Source organism: Rhinolophus hipposideros (genome assembly GCF_964194185.1).
Source record: "Rhinolophus hipposideros genome assembly, chromosome: 13".
Classification (NCBI taxonomy): Eukaryota; Metazoa; Chordata; class Mammalia; order Chiroptera; family Rhinolophidae; genus Rhinolophus; species Rhinolophus hipposideros.
This window is the reverse complement of record NC_138059.1, coordinates 31755462-31774850: the sequence shown is the minus strand read 5'-3', so window position 1 is coordinate 31774850 and position 19389 is coordinate 31755462. Positions and strand designations below refer to the sequence as shown.

The 19389-nt window shown below is 36.8% G+C and overlaps 1 protein-coding gene across 4 annotated transcripts in view; it reads right to left on the bottom strand.

The window, feature by feature from the left end:
- The window catches only part of RNF19A (ring finger protein 19A, RBR E3 ubiquitin protein ligase), an 84676-nt gene that overhangs the window by 54579 nt on the left and 10708 nt on the right, over window positions 1-19389 (bottom strand). For all 4 annotated transcript variants that reach the window (XM_081070814.1, XM_081070812.1, XM_081070811.1 and 1 more), the window contains exon 2: window positions 1562-2330. In XM_081070814.1, the coding sequence (XP_080926940.1) occupies window positions 1562-2235 (674 nt within the window). In that variant the 5' untranslated portion in view covers window positions 2236-2330. The remainder of the gene's footprint in view (window positions 1-1561; window positions 2331-19389) is intronic.

Here is a 19389-nt window from a genome sequence, read left to right as displayed (position 1 = left end):
TAAGCATACATAAGCATATTTCTATTTGAATTCTTACTATAGGAGTATTTGCTATAATGATTTCCCAAAAGCTTTTTTTTTTTAACCTAAAATTTGCTATCTAACTTCAAATCTACTCTAATGAACCTGCACACTTGCACCAGTGAAAATGTTGTACAGAGGTTCCAGGGATCAAGAGTGACACAATTGTCTAAGTTGTTCTTCTGATAGGATACTGTCTTCTGCTCAAGTTCATTATCCCTATTTTCTTCTCATCTTTTTCTTGAGAGTTTACCTCTTCACGGGTCCCAGAGTTTGCTTCTGCCATACACTTGAAAGCATACCCAACCTTGGCCCATTTTAGATACTATCTTTAACATATTATTGTTATTTATGTTATAGTACAAGGTCCTGGCAGTATAGGAGAGCATAATTCAATTGAAAATATCTAAGTATCTCATCCCCTACTCATCTCTAATTTCGTGTTCTAATGGAAGACCTTGGCAAAATCAAGTATCAGTGTTGAGTGCATCTGTAATATTTTTTGCTTTCTTATTAACAGCAACCAGGACGGTTTTAAACCTCAGAGTAAGTTTTCAAAATGTATTATGAACACTCTCTCTGTTCACCGTCCTCGGCCAGCTCTGATCTGGCTTACCAATAGGTTGGCTAGAGCATATAATTTGGGTCAAGATGTTCTGTGCATCATGCCTTTAAGGACTGGACTTTTGGCTGTTTCCTAAGGAAAAACGTAGATAAGAGGTTGTTATTTAGAGTTTATAATCCCGTTGTTAGCACCCTGTATTATGCTGAAGATTGCAAGATTTGGCCTGAATCCCTACAGGACCAGACTGCCTTACTTTGATTCTGTTTACTAGCTTACAAAAAGTGACTTAATGTTCAAAAGAAATTCAACTGTCAAAAAAAAAAAAGAGTATATGACTGTTTCTCCCTAGTTCTGACAACTTTACATAGTAAATGTTCCGTAAACAGGGGATTGCTATTGACATAATAATCAAATATATAAGCATAATTATTTTAAATGTTGGTAAAATGGTATTTGTAATTAAAAAACATGAGGCAGATGAAGTATTACATAATCTCTAGATCTTGAGACTAGTAAATACTTATGTACACCAACATAAACAAATCATACTGTTACACATGGTAAGGTGCCTTTCAAAACAGTCATTTAAATTTATATAAATGACCCCGCCAACAGCAAAAACAAAACCCCTGATCATTTCATCTGTTATATCAAAATAAAAATTTTCCAATTGAATGGGGAAAATCAATTTTGCCCTCAACCAGATCCTGCACTCTACCATTTTAACCTTTTCTTCTGAAAACTGTTCTTAAGTGAATGTTGTGCAGAGACAATATGCTCGTAAAAATGAGTTAAGTTTCCTGCCTCTGACATTGAACACTGCCTGACACCTGGTAAGCACTCAATATGTTTGTCGATTGAATGAATGAATGACCTGACATGTTAAGATTTTTCTTTTGAGTAATAGTCAGCAAATTCTTATTTTATCACAAGTAAAAAAATTAACTCAAGAAAAAGCTAACAAAATCTTCTTACCCACAGTCTGGAGCTGGACACCACCTACAGTCAGGATCTGCAACGAGCCACCGTCTAAGCATAAATTCTTCATATTTTTCCATCAACACATCATCACTTAATATTAAGCGAATATCATGGGGATTAAACCGTTCAGTACATTCCGGGCAACTGATATTAACTCTACTTTCAGAAATTTCTATCCTTAGATATTGTCGTAAGCAATCCACACAAGATCTATGATGACAAGTCATTATCTCAGGAAATCTGTCTTTAGAATGCCGTAAAAGGCACAAAGGGCACTCTATAAAGTCTCCAATTTGTTTGCTGATGGAAGTTAATCCATTGTCAGAGGAGGTATTTGTAGAGAAAATGGAGTTCTTATCAGTACACATTTCAGAATGTATACTTTCAATACTTGCAATTCCATCCACACCGCCATTTATCTCCCTTGATTTACGTTTGTTCTCCTTTTTTCTCCGAAACAAAGAGCCTATTGAAATTCTTCTTTTTTTGGGTGCCTTTTTGACTGAAGGCAAGCTCACAGATGAAGCAGAAGACTGAAGATCTCGATCTGAACCCATTTGGCGATGTAAACTCATGTCTAAAATGCTCATTAGAACTGAGTCAGGGTCTGTGTTTACACACAGCCCTTCATTATATTTAGAGATAACACCTATTTCTTGTTCTTGCATTCAGATTAAGTCATGATGTAAGTAAATCCGACTTGGTTCTTTCAGAGAATTCTTGAAAAAGTTTGATTTTATAGAAGACTGTTATCATAGATGTTCTGAAAAAACAAAACAAAACATTAAGATCATTTAATTGTATATTCTCAGTCTGCATGTTTTTAAAACAAACTTACAAACTCACTATAAAACTTCAAAAGAGTATGTTCTTCACCATTAGATTAAAAATAAAGGTCAACTTACTGAACAGTCTATAAGAGAATATAAAACCAATGGTAAAATATTAATAACAAAGGCATTCTTTAATCTTATTGAACTGACTTTAGCATTATTAAAATCACATACAAAATTTTTTATCATCACTCAGACCTCAGTGATTCCCCACTGACTTTAGGAGTGTGTGTGTGTGCGTGTGTGTGTGTTTAATTGACAATAAAATGTACATGCAAATACAAAGGGCTAAGTACAGCTTACACAATCCTGAAGAAGAATAAAGTGTGTGTGTAAGGGGAGGTGCTCTTATACTGCCAGATATAATGAATTATTATAAAGTTATGGTAATTAAGAAGACAGTGTGTGGTACATCACAAGGATAGACACAAAGACCAATGGAAGAGAACAGTCTTGATAAAAAGTCCCACATATATATGGATACTTGATTTATGTCAAAGGTGATGTGGGTGAGCACCAAGAACAGCCCTTTCAAAACCAAAAAACATAGCACTGTTTTACTAAGAAGAAAAAGGGAACTTGACCTTTAAGCTCACCCCATGCATAAAAATCAATTCCAGATGGCTCATAGACCTAAATGTTATTAGTAAAATCATAAAGCTTCTAGGAGTCAACAGAAGAGAATCTTTCTTTTTAAAATTAGTTTTAGGTGTACAAAACAACATATTAGACATTTACACCCCTCACAATGTGATAACCCCACCAAGTCCACTACCCAGGGGACAATGTACACAGCTATTACAATACCATTGACTATTATTACCTATGCTGTACTTTACATCCTGTGACTATATATATAATACTATGTATATATATTATAGTTGACATTCAATATTATTTTATATTAGTTTCAGGTGTATAGCGCAGTGGTTAGGCATTTATATAATCTATGAAGTGATCCCCCCTATAAGTCCAGTATCCGACAACCTGCATAATCTTTACAATATTGACTATGTTCCCCATACTGTATTTCACATCCCTATGACTATTTTGTGACTACCAAATTTATATTTTCTAAACCCTTCACCTTCTCACCCATCTCCCAAGTCCCTCCCATTTAGCAACCATCAGTTTGTTTTCTGTGTCTGTGAGTCTATTTCTGTTTTGTTTCTTCCGTTCTTTAGATTCCACATGTAAGTGAGATAATATAGTATTTGTCTTTCTCAGTCTGACTTATTTCACTTAGCATAATATCCTCTAGGTCCATCCATGTTGTTGCAAATGGTAAGATTTCATTCTTTTTTATGGCACAGTAACACTCCATTGTATAAATGTACCACAGTTTCTTTATCCAGTCACCTATTGATGAACATTTAGGTTGCTTCCATATCTTGGCTATTGTGAATAGCGATGCAGTAAACATAGGGGTGCATATATTTTTTCGAATTAGTGTTTTGGATTTCTTTGGATAAATACCTAGGAGTGGAAATGCTGGGTCATAAGGTAGTTCCATTTTTAATTTTTTGAGGAACCTCCATACTGTTTTCTATAGTGGCTGCACCAATTTGCAATCCCACCAACAGTGCTTAAGGGTTCTCTTTTCTCCACATTCTCACCAGCATTGTTGTTTTATTGATGACAGCCATTCTGACAGAAGTGAAGTGTTATCTCACTATGGTTTTTATTTGCATTTCTCTGATGATTAGTGTTGATGAGCATCTTGTCACGTGACTATTGGCCATCTGTATGTCCTCTTTGGAGACACGTCTCTTCAGGTCCTCTTCCCATTTTTAATTGGATTGTTTGGGGGCTTTTGGTGTTGAGTTGTATGAGTTTTTTTTTTTTTTTTAAATTTTGGGTATTAACCCCTTATCAGATTTATCATTGGCAAATACTTTCTCCCATTCAGTAGGTTGTCTTTTTGTTTTGTTGGTTTTCTTTGCTGTGAAAAATATTTTCAGTTTGATGTACTCCCATGTGTTTAATTTTTTCTTTTGCCTCCCTTACCCATGAAGATACATGAGTAAAAATATTACCAAGTGTAATGTCTGAGAGTTCACTTCCTTTATTTTCTTCTAGGAGTTTTATGTTTTTGGGTGTTACATTTAAGTCTTTAATCCATTTTGAGTTTTTCTTGTATATGGCATAAGAAAGTGGTCCAGTTTCTTCCTTTCTTTTTTTTTTCTTTTGCATTTATCTTTCCAGTTTTCCCAGCACCATTTATTAAATAGACTGTCTTTACTGCAATGCAAATTCTTGCTTCCTTTATCATAGATTAAATGACCATATAGGAATGAATTAATTTTCTGGGCTCTCTATTCTGTTCCATTGATCCATGTGTCTGTGTTTATGCCAGTACCATGCTGTTTTGATTGCTATAGCCTTGCAGTATGCTTTGATGTCATACCTCCCACTTTGTTCTTATTTCTCAAGATTTCTGTGGCAATTGGTGGTCTTTTTAAGATTCCATACAAATTTTAGGATTATGTGTTCTAGTTCTGTGAAAAATGTCATTGGTAATTTGATAGGGATTGTGTTGAATCTATTATTGCCTTAGAGAGCATGGATTTTTAACTGTATTAATTCTTCCTATCCATGAGCAAGGTATATGTTTCCATTTATTAGTTATCTTCTTTAATTTCTCTCTTCAGTGTTATATAATTTCCCACAGTGGTACCTTGGTTTTTGAATGTAATCCGTTCCAGAAGTCCGTTCGAGTTCTGAAACGTTCGAAAACCGAGGCATGATTTCCCCATAGAAAGTAATGCAAAATGGATTAATCGTTCCAGACCTTTAAAATCAACCCTTAAAACTGCAATTTAGCATGAATTTTACTATCTAATGATACCATAGATCCATAAAATTTACAGTGTTCAAACCGAAATGTTCATCAATGGAGACGTTTGAAAACCGAGGTACTACTGTACAGATCTTTTACTTCCTTGGTTAAATTTATTCCTAAGTATTTTATTGTTTTTGAAGAAATTGTAAATGGGACTGTTCTCTTAATTTCTCCTTCTGATAGTTTCCTATTGGTGCACACAAATGCAACTGATTTTGAATATTAATTTTGTATCCTGCTACTTGACTAAATTCACTTATCAGTTCTAATAGTTTTTTGGTGGAGTCTTTGGGGTTCTCATGTCATCTGCATATGATAAATTTACTTCCACTTTTCCAATTTGAATGCCTTTTATTTCCTTTTCTTGTCTGATTGCTGTGGCTAGACCTTCCAGAACTATGCTGAATAAAAGTGGTGAAAGTAGGCAACCTTGTCTAGTTCCTGATTTTAAGGGGAATGCTTTTAGCTTTTCCCCACTGAATACGATTTTAGCTGTGGGTTTATCATATATGGACTTTATTATGTTGAAATATTTTCCCTCTATTCCCACTTTGCTGAGAGTTTTTATCATAAATGGATACTGGATTTTGTCAAATGCTTTTTCTGCATCTGTTGATATGACCATATGATTTTTATTTTTCATTTTGTTTATGTACTGTGTCACGTTAATTGATTTGCGGATTTGCAAACCTTGCATACTAGGAACGAATCCCACTTGATAGTGGTATATGATCTTTTTAATATATTGCTGAATTTGGTTGGCTAATATTTTGTAGAGGATTTTTGCATCTATGTTCATTAGGGATATTGACCTATAGTTTCTTTTTTTGTTATGTTTTTGTCTCGTTTTTGGAATCAGGGTAATGGTGGCCTCGTAAAATGAGCTTGGGAGCCTTCCCTCCTCTTGGATTGTTTGGATTAGTTTGAGGAGAATGGGTGTTAAAACTTTTTTGATTGTTTGGTAAAATTCACCTGTGAAGCCATCTGGTCCAGGACTTTTGTTTGTTGGGAGCTTATTGATTACTGATTCAGTTTCATTGGTAGTAATCAGTCTGTTCAGATTTTCTGTTCCTTTTTGATTCAGCCTTGGAAGATTCTATGCTTCTAGGAATTCATCCATTTCTTCCTGATTGTCTAATTTGTTGCTGTATATAGAGTTGCTTGTAGTATTTTCTTAAAATTTTTTTGTATTTCTGCAGTGTCAGTTGTCACTTCTCCTTTTTCATTTCTGACTTTATTTATTTGGGTCTTTTTTTCTTGATGAGTCTGGTTAAAGGTTTGCATTTTGTTCACCTGTTCAAAAAACCAGCTCTTGGTTTCATTAATCTTTTGGGGTTTTTTTAGCCTCTATTTTATTTCTATTCTGATCTTTATTATTTCCTCCCTTGTACTCACTGTGGGCTTTGTCTGCTGTTCTTTTCCCACTTCCCTTAGGTGTAAAGATAGACTGTTGATTTGAGATTTTTTTCTTGTTTCTTTAGGTAGGCCTGCATTGCATCCCTCTTAGGCCTGCATCCCTCTTAGGACTGCTTTTGCTGTGTCCCACAGATTTTTGGTCATTATGTTTTCATTTTCATCATCTCAAGGTATCTTCTGATTTCTTCTGATCTCATTCTTGAACCACTCGTTATTTAGTAGCATATTACTTATTCTCCAAGTGTTTGTTTTTCAGTTTTTTTTTTCTTGTAACTGATTTCTAATTTCATACCACTGTGGTCAGAGAAGATGCTTCATATGATTTCAATCTTCTTAAATTTACTAAGACTTGTTTTGTGGCCTAACATGAGGTCTATCTTGGAAAATGTTCCATGTGCACTTCAAAAGAATGTACATTCTGCTGATTTGGGGTGAAATGCTCTGAAAATATCAATTAAATCCATCTGGTCTAATGTGTCATTTAAGTTTGCTGTTCCCGTGTTGATTTTCTGCCTGGAAGATCTGACCACTTGTGTCAGTGGGGTGTCAAAGTCCCCTACTATGATTGTGTTACTGTTGATATCTGCCTTTATCTCAGTCAGTATTTGCTTTATATATTTATATATATTTATTTATGTATGTATGTATGTATGTGTACGTGTGTGTACGTGTGTGTGTGTGTGTGTGTGTGTGTGTGTGTGTTCCTATGTTAGGTGCATAAAAGTTTACTAGGGTGATATCCTCTTGTTAAATTGATCACTTTATTATGTAATGTCCTTCTTTGTCTCTTACTATAGTCTTGGTTTTAAAGTCTGTTTGTCCCATATAAGTCGTGCTGCCCCAGCTTTTTTCTCATTTCCATTTGTGCAAAACATCTTTTACCATCCCTTTACTTTCAGTCAGTGTGTGTTTTTTGATCTGAGGTGTGTGTGTTGTAGACAGCATATGCACAGGTCTTGTTTTCTTATCCACTCAGCTACCCTATGTCTTTTGATTGGAGTATTTAATCTATTTACATTTAAAGTGATTTTTGATAGATACAGTTATTGCCATTTTATTATTCATATTTTTAAATTTTCGTTTGTTTTCTCCTTTCTTCTGCTTAAAGAAGTCCTTTTAACATTTCCTGTAATACTGGCTTGGTGGTAATGAATTCCTCTGGCTTTTACTTAATCTGGTAAGCTTGTTATCTCTCCTTCAATTTTAAATGATAGTCTTGCTAAGTAGAGTAATCTTGATCGTAGAGCCTTGTTGTTTATCTCTTTGAGTATTTCCAGCCACTCCCCTCTGGCCTGCAAAGTTTCTGTTGACAAATCAGCTGACAGTCTTATGGGAGCTCCCTTGTGAGTAACTAGTTGTCTTTTTTTTGCTGCTTTGAGAATTTTCTTTGTCTTTAACCTTTACCATTTTAATTATGTGTCTTGGTGTGGGCCTGTTTGGTTTCATCTTGTTTGGGACTCTCTATGCTTCCAAGGCTTGTATGTCTATTTCCTTTGCCAGGTTAGAAGCTTTCGGTCATTATTTCTTCAAATAGATTCTTGTTCCCTTGCTCCCTTTCTCCTTCTGGTACTCCTGATGCAAATGTTGTTATGGCTTGATGTTGTCCCACAGGTCCCTTAAACTGTCTTCATTTTTTAAAAATTCTGTTCTTTTTGTTGTTTCAATTCGGTGTTTTATGCTACCTTGTCTTTTAAGTCACTGATTTGATCTTCTGCTTCATCTAATCTGTTGATTCCTTCTAGTGTATTCTTCATTTCAGTTATTGTATTCTTTATTTCTGACTGGTTATTTTTTATGGTTTCTACATCTTTATACTTGCTATTTCTTTGTTGAAATTCTCACTAAGTTCCTTATGAATTCTTATAATGAGTGTTTTAAACTGTGTCTCTGGTAGGTTGTTTGCCTCCATTTCATTTAATCCTATTCCTGGAGGTTTCTCCTGTTCTTTTATTTGGGACATGTTTCTTTGTTTCCTCATTCTGGCTGACCTCTGTGTTAGCTTCAATGTATTACAGAGATCTTCTATGTCTCTCCGTTTTTGCTGGGTGGCCTTATGTAGTATGTGTCCTGTGTGGTCCAATGGCGCAGTCTCCCTGATCTCCTGTGTGTGTGTTTCAGGAGTGTCCCTTGAGTGTGTTGTGTGTGTTCTCCTATTGTAATTGAGCCCTGACTGCTTTTGGAGCATCAGTGGGTGGGGCTGACTCTCAGTCTGATTGACTCTAAGGACTGGCTATGCACACAGTGTATGAGCTGCTGTGTGTTGGGCTTATCTCCCCACAGAGGAGAATTCACCCCTGTAGGCTCTTGTTCCTGTTGAGACCCCTGCTTTGGGTGTGATGCTTATGGAGCTCACTAGGTAGTGCTGTGGTGTGGTCTGAAGCTGGCCTCTGGGTGTACTGTTTCTGGTGTCTCTTGGTAGAGGCTCCTGTGCAGGCCAATTTCAGCCTTGCCTGTTACTGGCCCACAGCTTCCAGGTAGAAGCTACAAAGCTGTATGTGATTGGCTGCTGCCTGGGCTGCACCTGGAGGTATGTGTGGGTGGCCTCACTGTGAACAGAGGCTGGCTGCCACCCATAGTGGGCCTGAGGCAGCTTAGCAAGAGGGACAGGGCCCCTTAGGCCTACTGCTACCCTCCAGCTGCCCAGAGAGCCCAGCCATTTGAAAGAACCTCTTCAGGTGCAAGTGTTGGGCTAGTTGACCCAGTGTTGAAGAGTGCCCTCAGTGATGCAGCACTAGCTGGGTGGGGCAGAGTCCCAGGGAGTCATGAGATATGGCTGGTGATTTTTACAAAGTTAATACAGATTCAGTTGTTATGCCAGTGCCTGGTCTGTGATCACTTTGCACAGTACCCCAAGAACACTGCAGTCAGTCACTGTTTGCCTCGGGGCAGTGTCTGGCTTGTGACCACTTTGCAAAATGCCCTGAGAACACCACAGCCAGCTACCACTTGCTTTGGGCTTGCAAATCCCCAAGAGCTGCCCAAGAGTGGCTGCAACACAGGTTTTGAATCATTGTCCACCACAAAAATCTCTCTGGGCCATCGCGGGCTGTCTACTGCTGCCAAAGGCCTTGATGTCTTGTGGAGTGGGACCAGCCACCCAGGCACCCAGAGCGTCCCTAGCAATGCAGCTCTAGGTGGGCAAGGTGGGGTTCCAGGGAACTAAGGGGTGTGGTCTACAAAATCAATGCAGTCTGGGCTCCCCCACCAGTGGAGTGGGGCCGCAACCACCCTGCACAAACACCATGGCCAGCCACCACCCATCTCAGGTCTGCAGGTTCCCAAGAGCTGCCTGAGATGCTGTGGCACAGGTCTTGGGTTACCACCCACCAGCAAACGTTTCCTGAGGTACTGCAAAAAGGCTTCCATAACTTGTGGCGCAGGGCTAGTAGCCCAGCAGTCAAGAGTGTCCTGGGCAATGCAACACCAGCTGTTTGGGGAGCAGGCATCACCAAGGTAGTGTGCACACGCAGATTCCACTACAACAATGTGGTCCCAGCTTGGCCGTTTGGGAGAAGGCTTAACACGGAAGTGATGGCGCCCTCTTGTAGGCCACGTGTGTGTCAGGCTCCACACAGGAATAACAATGGCTCTTGTCCCTCCAGCTCCTACCCTGAAGCCACACAACTCTGTCCTTCCCTGCATGTTCCTAGACCTCCCGAGCTGCCACTTCTCCACCAGAGATCAGGTGAGTGCCCACAAACGAGTAAGTCCGTGTGCCATTTCTACAGGAGAGCATCTGGGCTTTCAGTAGCTCTCCACTCCACGAGGAAGGGAAGACAGAGTCTTCACTGATTTTCACTTGAAGATGCCGTGGGGACTCCTCTTTCCGGCAAAGGACCCCTAGGCTAGGGAGCGCTGCATGGGATTGGGACTCTTCCCTCTTCAGGGGGGACCTCTGCCATTGAGGTGTCCCTCCCACAGTTCAACCACTACTGGTGGGTTTGGGGTCAGCCCTCTTTGCATCTCTCCCCTTCCTAACATTCTTGATGTTGTCTCTTTTTTATATCCTTAGTTATTGGGGTTCTGTTCCACTAGTCTTCAGCTGATTCTTAAGGTTGATTGTTCTGTAATTTGTAATTTTGGTGTGATCCTGGAATGCAGTAGGCATAGGGATTACCTAATCTGCCATCTTGGACCTGTCTCCTAGAGTTAAGGCTCAATAGTGAATTATTTTAGCAATTACTTCCTTAAATATTTTTTACCCATCTGTCTATATCTCTCTCTTATTCATGTTAGACAGTTAATACTGTCCCATTGGCTATCAAGGCTCTGTTCATTTTTTGTAATCTTTTTTCTTAATTCTTTAGATTGGCAGATTTTTATTGATCTATTTCAAGTTCACCAACTTTTTCTTCTGCCATCTCCAATCTGCTGTTAAGTCAGTGAAATTTTCATTTCAGATATTATACGTCTCAGTTCTAGAATGTCTAATTATTCTTTTTTATAGCTTCTATTTCTCCACTGAGATTACCCATCTGTTCAGTCATTATGATCATGCCTCTCCCTTTAAGTCATTGAAAATACTAGTTGCTTTAAAATCTGCTAATTTTAGGGTCTGCCACCATTTGGGGGAAGACGGTCCTGACATCAAGTCACATTTTCCTGATTTTTCACATGTCTAGTAATTATTGCATATTATAAACTAGATATTGTGGATGATATGTAGTAGAGATTTTAAGAGCCTCTTATCTCCTGAAGAGTGAGATTTTTTATTATACCTGGCAGTTAAATCACTGGCTAATCAAGTAGAACTTGTGAAGGTTTGGTTTTACGGTTTTTTAGAATGGGCCTGCGATGAGCACAAATATTTACCAGACCCTTTAACTTCGTAGGAATCAAACACCAAATTCTACCCTACGGAGGGTAGCGGTTGAAATTTCTAGTCAGCTTTTATAGGCTCACAGCTATTTCCAATGAGCTCCTTGGAATCTCCCCTGCACATTTTGAAGTTAGGGCTATCCTACTATAACTCCCTCCTTTCTGAGATTTATCCACTCAATTCCCAGCTATTCTGGCAGTCCCAAACTCCATCTCCTGAGAAACCGCAAGTCAGTAAGACTCTGGGCTTTCTGCTTTATTTCCAGCTGTAGTGTGCTGCATGGATGTTTTCTCAAGAGAAAAACGGAATGACTTTTTTTGGGGAAAATACTTGACAGGTTTCCAAAGGACATCTTCACCTGGGCTCTGAGATACAGTATTTTTTAATCTGTATATGATGCTGCCATAGGAAATTTTAGTCTGTTTAAGTATGCATTTGCTATCTCTACAATACAAATAATTACTGTATTGCTTTAAAAAACTGATCTTTAAAAAGTTTTCTTGCATTATCTAATACTTGCAACTGTTAAACAGTTTCTAGGAATAACTAAATTTGTCTTTTTAACTTAATAACTTTTTGTCTTTTTCCTATAAGTAACCTGTACAAATATTAACCCATTTATTCTTTCAACAAGTATGTTCAATGCCTATCATTTGCCAGATACTCCTCTAGGTCGTAGATATACAATAGTGGACAGAATAGACAAGGCCCCTGGAATTTCGATTCTAGTGCATCTAAGCAAAGCACTAGAGCAAAGGACATTTCAGACTATGTCTTCCCCAAACAGTAAGTAATATGGATGACTTTGCTAGGAGAGATATATATATATATACACATACACACACACATATATGTGATTCCTTTTTTTCATAAGCATAATTTTGAAAGAAATAACCTCGATTTTATATTTGGCATATATGATAGTCCCATAATCTAAACTAAAATTTACCAAAATCTGTTTTAAAGCTTTCTCTCTAAAAGACTGTATATACTTTTGACAGCACTCTATTTTCATAGTGACAATGGTTTTCTAACACCAAGTAGCAAACAATTTAAGCTGTGCCAAAAGAAATCACTAGGTTATCTGACCAAATGCTCTAGTATAGAGAAAATTCATTTAATTCACTGTGCACAACTTCAGGAACCAAAAATTGGTAAATAAACAGTGGGGGGAAATCCCAAAACTTAACTCACTTTTTTGGCTCTGCTCTTTCTTAATGTTAAATAAGGTTTCCTAGGGCAGTGAGAAAAGAAAGTATCTGTCTTTCCATAACATCTCCTATACACAGAGTTGCAAACAACTACCTATCAAATTTAAATATTGCTACGTAAAATTTAACGCATTTGACTACCAAAAAACAGAACAAACTATCATAAGCAACCCTTTGATCAGTCCATAACTGGAAGTACTAAAAATGATATATCTGCACACAAGCTAATTTTGGCTCAAAGTAAACAGAGCTTTCGTAAAACTGAACCATCTCATTATGAGAACCTTGAGGCATTAAATTGTTTTGATTTTCATATATGACTTTCTCTGAAAAGAGATAAATCACTAAAGTTCATTATAATGACGTCTGCTATTGCTCAAAAAGGTTATTTTAACATTTAAAATTATTTTTAAGTTATTCACCTTGCCAACCTCTAATTTGGAAATGCCATGTTTTCCTCTAAAACTATTCCCCAATACAGCTGCCAAATTCAACTATAGTAGCAATGTAGGCACTGGGTATAATTCTTGTGGTCCAGATATCATAAAAACTGACTTATTAAAACATCTCTCTATACAGTCTATTAGAGTAAAAACATAATAGGCATAACAATAAACTTTTGGAGGCTAAAAATGCTTAAAAATAACTATGCATAATCAAAAAAGCTTATGTATGGGTAGGCTTCACAGAAATCCATGAAATCTCTAAAACTGTAACTAAATTGTGAATATATTTATATTCTAGGGGTAGAATCTGTAGCTTTCAACGGATTTTCCAAGGAGACTGAAGTATAAAAGGTTAACTGTTATTGTGAGATGTTGGATTTTAATTTGCCAGTAAAAGTTAACATTAGTTGCTGTAAATCTTTTCAGCTCTAATTTACATTATGAGTACAATATTTATATCTGTACCAATTATCAGCATGGTTAAAACACACTTCTATTATATAAGATTTGAAGTTGCAGCTCCTTCCAGAAGAGTTAAATTTTTGGTAAGGTTGAAAAACAACTTTCATTTGGAAACAAATGTCTCAAATTCATAATGCAAGAATAAACAGATATATAGATGGCCTAGAGTAATCTATCACATGTTTAAAAAACAAAGTTATATAATAAAGGCTAATCAATATTGTATGTTCAAAGAACAGATGATTATAAATATGTATATAAAGATATCATAGTGCTATTATATGCTCTTCACTTAAAATGGCAATTATCACTAAAAATGTTAAGTTTTTCATTCCTCCTAAGTCAATATCTCATTTAAAACATGACACAAAGAGGTACAATATTTGATGCCCAATGAGAATCAGCAATGATGCTAGAAATCTAAATGTCTTTTAATTATCTGAATGTCTCCTCAGAAACATAAGCATCTAATATGCAGATCCAAAGAAATCTAGTGAAATGAGTGTTCTATGGTATTACACCAAATGGTTTTATGGCTTTAGTTCACTAACAACCTCTCCGTATCATCTTTAAAACAGAGAAAACACAATTGCGGCAGAGATGTTGTTATATCCTCACTTGTTTCATTTTCCTTCTGAGTACGTAAGACAACTACATTTTCCATTCACTGCAGCTAGATACAGCCATGTGTCCAGTCCTGGCCAATGCAAAGTGAATATAATGATGAATGGCACTTCCAAACCTGGTCCCTAAATTATCACTTATGATTTCAAACATCCTTCGAGTTCTCTCTCTTTCCTCATTGGTTTGTTGAATGTAATTCTTGTGGTTGACTCCAAGCAGGCCTTAGGGGACAGCTGAATCACAAGATGGAAGGAATCTGGATACACAAGTCTTCCACACGGTTCTTTGTGTGAGTGAGAAATAGATTTTAATATGTCCTACTACCATGAGACTTTGGGATGTCTGTTTCAGACAAAATTATCTTACTTACCTTAGTGGGGGAAGACAAAATGAAGTAATAATTTAGAGCCTGGGGGAGGATTTTTTAAATAGTATACAAATATTGGGTAATGATAGCATGTGTTTTATTCAGAGAGTAAAGCATGGACGTTAGAGTCACAAAGTTGAAGTTCAGCCTCTGACACTTATTAGGGTTAAATTACTAAGTCAGTTTCTTCAATTATAAATTAGGAATAATAATACCTACAGTCTACAGGATTATTACTAGGATTAATTAAAATAACAGATATAAAGAATCCAGCATAGGCAGTGGCACATATTAACCACTTAACAAATATTAGCTATAACTATTATAAATATGAGAAGATGGCATAAATACAACTAAACCATTTACTGGATATAACTGTTGGAAGGATTATCACACTGAAGGTTAGAAATAAAATAAAACAAATAGTTGGCTCTGAAACGGCTTTTCTAATATAATCAGAATAGCTAGCCACTTGGAAATTTGGAATATATCATTACTGTATATAAATTTCTAAGGTAAATGTAACTAATATTTTCAGTCATATGTTTATATAGCTACCAGTCTACCTCAAGTGGTCTTTTTAATATTAAAAATGGGATAACTTCAACTTAACTACTTATAAATGGAGGAGGTAGGGGTAACTCAACACATCATTAGCATGACGCTAGTATCGGTTTCCAGTAAGTTTTTTAGAAAGTGAAACTTACCAAGACTCAAATATACATTAAGCTCTATCCTTTAAGACAGTTTTTATAACTTCCAGAAACAGAAACTAAAAGTTTAAAATAAACTATTCCCATATGTTTATAAAGCTTCCCCAAAGAGATAGCTGTTCAATAGATTCACAAACACACAACTGCCACATTTACCTATTTAAGCCCATTCTTGATTATAAGGTAGAACAGAACGGTATGGTACTTTACGCTTTTAATAATACTAATTACAAATAATATTCATTACTCAATCCGTTACAAAATGTAAGCTGCTGCAGAAAGAAAAAGGATTATTCATTCCATTTCTTCAATTAAAAAAGATTAAAAACATTTTGGCTAGCTCATTCCAGGCCCTCTTGGTTCAGTAGGGCAAACAATACACCAATAGGGAAATAGTAGGGAAATCATAGTGCTGGCTGGGTGTGATGGAGTTCCAGAGACAGGTAAAGGTTATAAAACAGGGTTTAAAACAGGCATCTAGCTGTCAAAAATTTTTTGAATTGGTTACAATACTCATTGCTACACATCAATAAAACGAAATACAAACCTAATCTGACATCTTAGCCAAGTCTTGTCTACTTTTTTGAATTTCAATTTTCTTATTTGAAAGCAAAAGTGGCTGGACCACATATCTCTAAGGTTCCTTGGTTCTAAAAGACTATGATTCTAATATACAAATACATAGTTTTTTTTTTTTTAATTAATTTTCTTGGGGTGACAATTGTTAGTAAATTTACATAGATTTCAGGTGTACAATTCTGTATTACATCGTCTATAAATCCCATTGTGTGTTCACCACCCAGAGTCAGTTCTCCTTCCATCACCATATATTTGATCCCCTTCATAGTTTTAATACATAGCGTACTCTAGGTTAAAAGTGCATAATTAAGATTTTCTGAGATAAACAAATAATTGTTTTTGTTCTTTAAAAATTTAATCTCCAAATTCTTTCATGTTAGTACGGTAGTACCTCGGTTTTCGAATGTCTCTGTTGACAAACATTTTGGTTTATGAGCGCCATAAACCCAGAAGTAAATGCTTTGGTTTCGTACATGCCTTGGAAGTCAAACATGTCACGTGGCTTCCAAGATCCTGAGGCCCAGCTGTCGGCTGTTTTCGAACGTTTCAGAACTCGAACAGTCTTCTGGAATGGATTACATTCAAAAACTGAGGTACCACTGTATACTCTTTTCTTAGTAAATCCAGTGTAATGAGTATAGTCTTTGCAAACTAAATTTTACAAATTAAATTATTAATCTGAATAATTCTACTATTTGGACAATTACAAGTATTTATTGTCTGAGCTAATTTTGTTCTAACCACTTTTTCTGGAAGATTGGTTTTTAAATAAAAATTGATAATGACAGCATCCTGCTTCTCCAATTTTGGACGTTCATTTGCTTCTTTCTCCTAAAGAATATGAGGGGTAGGAGAAGAGACTTTTGGTTAGGTAAATCATTATGTGTGCATGCGTGTATGCGTGCACACACACAGGCGCACACACGTGCTTAATTTTGTTTTATATATATATATATACATGTATATACAGAGGATGCCAATAAAATGTATACACATTATAAGAAAGGAAAAAACTGTATTAATTGTAATATCAATATATACTGATAACAAAAGATGAATACAAGTCAGTTTGACTTCTGCAATTACAAGAGGTGCTCAAAGTGGTTAGCACCAGTGTCCAGACACTTCTGATTATGGCAAACTACTGCTTGAGCATAGATAACATCTCTTAAAATGTGTATACATTTTTTTGGCACCCCCGGTATGTACACATACATATATATGTATAATAAAATTAAGCATGCACACACGCACACACATGATTTAGTACATGTTGGAAGAGCTGTTCGGTAGAAGTCCTGGAAGTTATTTTTAAAAGTTTCTTCAATTTGTAAAGTAATTCTCAGAAGAAACAACATCTCTTGGGAAACAAGAGGCACAATACGCAAAATATGTCTATTTTACTTTGGCTACACAGCATTCATATAGCCTCTTTTTAAACATGTCCCCCGAAATGAGACCAAAAATGAAATACAAAATGAAATATTTATTAATTTTATAAGGGAAGAAAACAAGGGAGTATTTTCTAAAGAAAACAGAAGAACCTAGGCAAGAATTATGCAGCAGGTAATCAATCATAAAGGTTTATCATTGTTATAGTTTTCTCACTGAGAATTCAAAAGACAGAAAATAGGTTTAACTATACTAAACATACCATTAAATTAGATGCATTAGATATTTAACTATAGACTCCCGGGAAGCATCAAACTAAAGACCAACATGAAAAAATCAGCAATCAAGAGACACAGTGAGTCTTTTAAATAACTCATAGACATGCAAAGAATGAAAAGGCCTGGAACCTGGAACTATTTCACAAACACTAGCCATGCACAGGTGCCATCTGCTTGAAAACCCATCTGCTCTTCTCAGAACACTGCACCAACTTTATTTGGCTGTGGAACCTATCCTACTACCCTGTTTCCCCGAAAATAAGACCTAGACGGATGTCATGCAGGGTCTCTGGTCCCACTCCCCACATAAGAATGCAGGACATGGAGAGGTCAAAAAGGAACACCCATGGAGCCATAGACAGGGGAGTCACACCACTATATTCTCGCTGGCGACTGAGTTGGAGACACAGGAATGGAGTTGGAGACACAGGAAGCAGGCTCCACACGATCCACAATCCACTGGTCGCTTCTCTGCCAACCAACTTCACTTGCTAGCTGCAATCCACCGTCTGCTTCTCTGCCACCCACCCAACCAACCCCCTAACGTAGCCACAGCAGTTATATTGGTGGCTAACGGCTAACTGGTTACAGCTGATGGCTAACTACTAGTCACAACTGATGGCCATCTACTACCTGAGCCAGCACCTTTCCACGTGAGGTTGAGAGCTTGGAAACTGCTCTCTGAAACTCTGTCACCACACTGGACAATCAGCTCTAATGCGTCTTTTAGAGCAAAAATTAATATAAAACCCAGTATTATGTTATGTTATGTTATATTAATTACATTATATTATATTATATTACATTATATTATACTGGGTCTTATAGTAAAATAAGACCGGGTCTTATATTAATTTTTGCTACAAAAGACGCATTATAGCTGATTGTCCAGCTAGGTCTTATTTTCGGGGAAACACAGTATTCACTGAAATGGAGAAAGCTGTGAAAAGAACAAGTTTTAGGGAGGAGCTAAGAGAAGGAGTTCATTTTCAGACATTTGAGTTGCTTCTTATATCTTAGGTGGGAATGTATATCCAAATACCTATTTGACAAGCCTAGAGTTCAGGAAAAACGTCTGGCCTAGAGATATAAATTTGGGAGGAGTTGTGATATAGAGGGTGTGTAAAATCATGAGCATGGAGGAATAAATATAGAAGGGCAAGGACTGAGCCCTGTGGCATTCCAATATTAAGATACTGGGGAGAAGAGGAGGGTCCAGTAAAGGAGACAGAAAAGGTGGAAAACGAACCTTTTAGGAATTATGCTTTCATAAGACAAAACCTTTTGATTCCATCCCTATCAATATTTTACTCACCCTCTCCCCTAAATGACATCTTAAGAAGTCATGAGCAAAGGAGGTGCAAATTGGGAGGAATAAAGGAGTGATGTGACAAAAAAAACACAATGTACCATATAGGATATATCCTTCTTAAACCTGTTGAAACTTGAGGGTATTAAGACAACTCCTCTGATATTTCTAAGAAAGGATCAGAATTCTAAAGAAGAACTGTAGTCTCTGATAGTCACAATGCAGGATATAAAACAAAGATAAGCATAGATCTTTGGCTTACTAAAGACTTGACTGTCTGTTAAGTTTCCTGTGGCTGCTATTAACAAATCACCATAAAGTGGGTGGCTTAAGACAACATAAATTTATTTTCTCATGGTTCTGGCTGCTGAAAGTCCAAAATCCATCAGGGCCATGATTCCTTTTGGAGCTGCAGGAGAGAATCTATTCTTTGCCTCTTCCAGCTTCTGATGACTACAAGCATTCTTTGGCTTGTGGCCACATTACTCCAATCTCTTCCACCATGGTCACACTGCCTCTTCCTCTTCTGTG